This window comes from Clupea harengus, chromosome 18 (assembly GCF_900700415.2).
Source record: "Clupea harengus chromosome 18, Ch_v2.0.2, whole genome shotgun sequence".
NCBI classification, from domain to species: Eukaryota; Metazoa; Chordata; class Actinopteri; order Clupeiformes; family Clupeidae; genus Clupea; species Clupea harengus.
The window spans coordinates 8,869,058-8,871,557 of NC_045169.1; the positions used below are offsets into that span (position 1 = coordinate 8,869,058).

The window sequence follows — 2,500 nt, forward strand, 5'->3', positions numbered from 1 at the left end:
GCGGCTCGTGACGGGTCTTAGACCTACTTAAAGAGTGTGCTCTAACGAGGGCGAACAGAATAAGGTCAATGGACTTCGTTGAGGGGTCGAGTGGGATTAGAATCATTCATTAAAACGATAATGATCTCGCTACTGGCGGTGACCGGTAGACCGCTAACTACGCTGGGAAATACAGGGTGATGAAGCAGAGACCAGGGGACAAAACAGTAATACACTATAAATTATTAGTAGTAGTATTATTGGTGTTGTTGTAAACCTCAATGGTAGGCTATATTTGGATTGTATTGTTTAGTATATTAATTTCACTAGTTAAATTACCAACAGCCTACATATTGGATGTCTTAAAGTTCTGCAGGGTTTAATAGCAGAACTATTTTCGTGAAAAGTTGAAACACTTACCTGCGGCTGGATATCAGCTCCTTACCGGAGTCTATTCAGCGAGCATCACACTGTTCTGTGTTCATAGCCTGTTCAGTGGTCCGCTCAGGGAAAAAATGCCGTTCCCCGTGATTTCGGTTAAATGACAACAGTCATGTTTTGAGGTGAAGGGTTCGGGCACGAGTGAGCCGCCGGGTTGCTCGCCAGAGTTTTTTTTACAGTCGGGCTTCCGAAAGCTGTCACTCCGACGCTCATAAAACTAGCGGGTCCTAGCGCCACCGGGCTCACGCAAATGCGAGAGGTCGGTTAAACACGGCTCGCCAACTTAATCCCCTCGGAACGGACAGGCCTACTTTCTTCTTTCCAAATCGTGCTTACTCTCCAGTGGCTGGCGACGGCGAGATTTCCTCACCGTTGCTGCGCTTCACGATTGGTGACAGAGACGGAGACAAAACGGCAGTAGGACCGCGCGGAATAACCAACCGGTTAAAAAAGACCCCGCTCTTGCTTGCACGGTTATTTTTACCCAGGTATTTTTCGCTTCAGACTTTCCATGCCTGCGACTGGGGGGCTCACGGGACAACACGGGGGCATCTGAAATCTCAGCTCGCAAGGAAGAACTTTATTTATAGAGTCCCCCGGGATCGAAGAGCCCACGTTCCATCGGGACAGGCGCAAGAAGCGTGTCTACGTGTGCGTTAGGGGAAGACGAGTGCGCGTGGCGCTGGACAAAGCTCGAGCTGACAGAGGGGGTGAGGTGGACTCCCATCTGCCGACTCTAAATCAAACGCGAAAGCTCGAGCATGTGAACGAGCAGCTTTTTCGCCCACTTGCGAGTCTGCTGGACCAAGGGAAGCGGTGACCGCCTTGAGCGTCTGTCTGAAAGCTAAACTCTACCCAAACAAAAAAAATGTATCTGCAACTGTCCCGTGAAGCAGGAGAAACGTTATTGAACTTTGCACTGAAAAGTTTAAGGAAGGATGCTGCTTGAGTAACAATATTCTTACATCCTGTAGGTTACCCCCCCACTCCTGCATCCTACATCCCCAAATCACTCTCAAATAATAATGAGGAAAACGCATATATAGAATAAAGTTTAAACGACTTAAGCCATTCATAAGTAAGTAATTACTTACTTACTTACTTAATTAATTAATCTCATTGCCCTCGTCATTAATACCAAGGGCATAATGCAAAAAGATAAAATAATTCTCTAGGTCAACTGACCAGAAGCCCAGACCGTAAAGGGTGTCCCAGGACAATTACCCATCATTTTACTGCACTGCACTGTTCAGAAAGAATTCTTAGGAGTCCCCCAGCGCTCCTTACCACAGGTTGCTGGTGCGAGTCTCCATGGCTCAGCGCGTGAAAGTTCTCCGTGGAAAACATGACACCACGGGCTCCGTCACCGGTGTGTCCCACGCCGGATCGCCCGGTTTCCACCTATCTCATTCGTCCGTGAGAAAGTAGAGCGGAGTGCGCAGGGCAAAAGGGAGAGATTGGGGGTGGAGGGGTTTCCCTCACTTATCCCATAATTGTCTTGCCCGCTGCATGAACAAACCCAACCCCTTAGTGAACACCACCACCCCTTCAGTTGCCAACATCTTAGGTTCATCTGGCTGCTCAGCATCCGCCTCGGTGTCTGCGTGCAGGTGCTATAGGGTTTTCGGAGTGGGTTCACGGGGTTGCTTGTAGTGTTCGTAATGTTTTAGGAGCGCCTCATAGTAACCTAAGCATTAAAAGGTGCAGTTTTTTGTTGTCAAATAATGATAGCCTGTCCGGACATGTAATCATGATATAACCCATTTAAGGTTCAATAAATAGTGTTTCCCAATATTACTGTGCACTGTACGCACATAGGTTCTCTTTCAGCCCCCCTTTTTAAGCACGGGGACTCTAAATAGTCAACAAATGCATGAAATACACTTCAAACTAAATAACAAGCAGAGAAGACACAGGAACCTTGTCCCTGTTATCTTTTCATGACAAAAACCCTGACCGCACCATTAAGTGCTGACTAATAGGCTTCTATTAGCTCATGGGAATAGCCGGTTTTGAGGTTATCTAGTCCGCACGCGTTCATGTGCCTTACCCAGCCTCAGGCAGGCACTTCAGAGCGGGC

General features: G+C 47.8%; 1 protein-coding gene across 2 annotated transcripts in view; it reads right to left on the reverse strand.

Moving 5' to 3' along the window:
* Nucleotides 1-1,866, reverse strand: part of corin (corin, serine peptidase) — a 25,634-nt gene extending 23,768 nt beyond the window's left edge. The window contains exon 1 of one of the 2 annotated variants that reach the window (XM_031584666.2): nt 1,708-1,866. In XM_031584666.2, the coding sequence (XP_031440526.1) occupies nt 1,708-1,767 (60 nt within the window). In that variant the 5' untranslated portion in view covers nt 1,768-1,866. Of the gene's footprint in view, nt 1-399; nt 1,674-1,707 lie in introns of those variants that run through there. The other variant, XM_031584667.2, reaches the window with a different exon arrangement.
* Nucleotides 1,867-2,500: the final 634 nt, after the last annotated feature.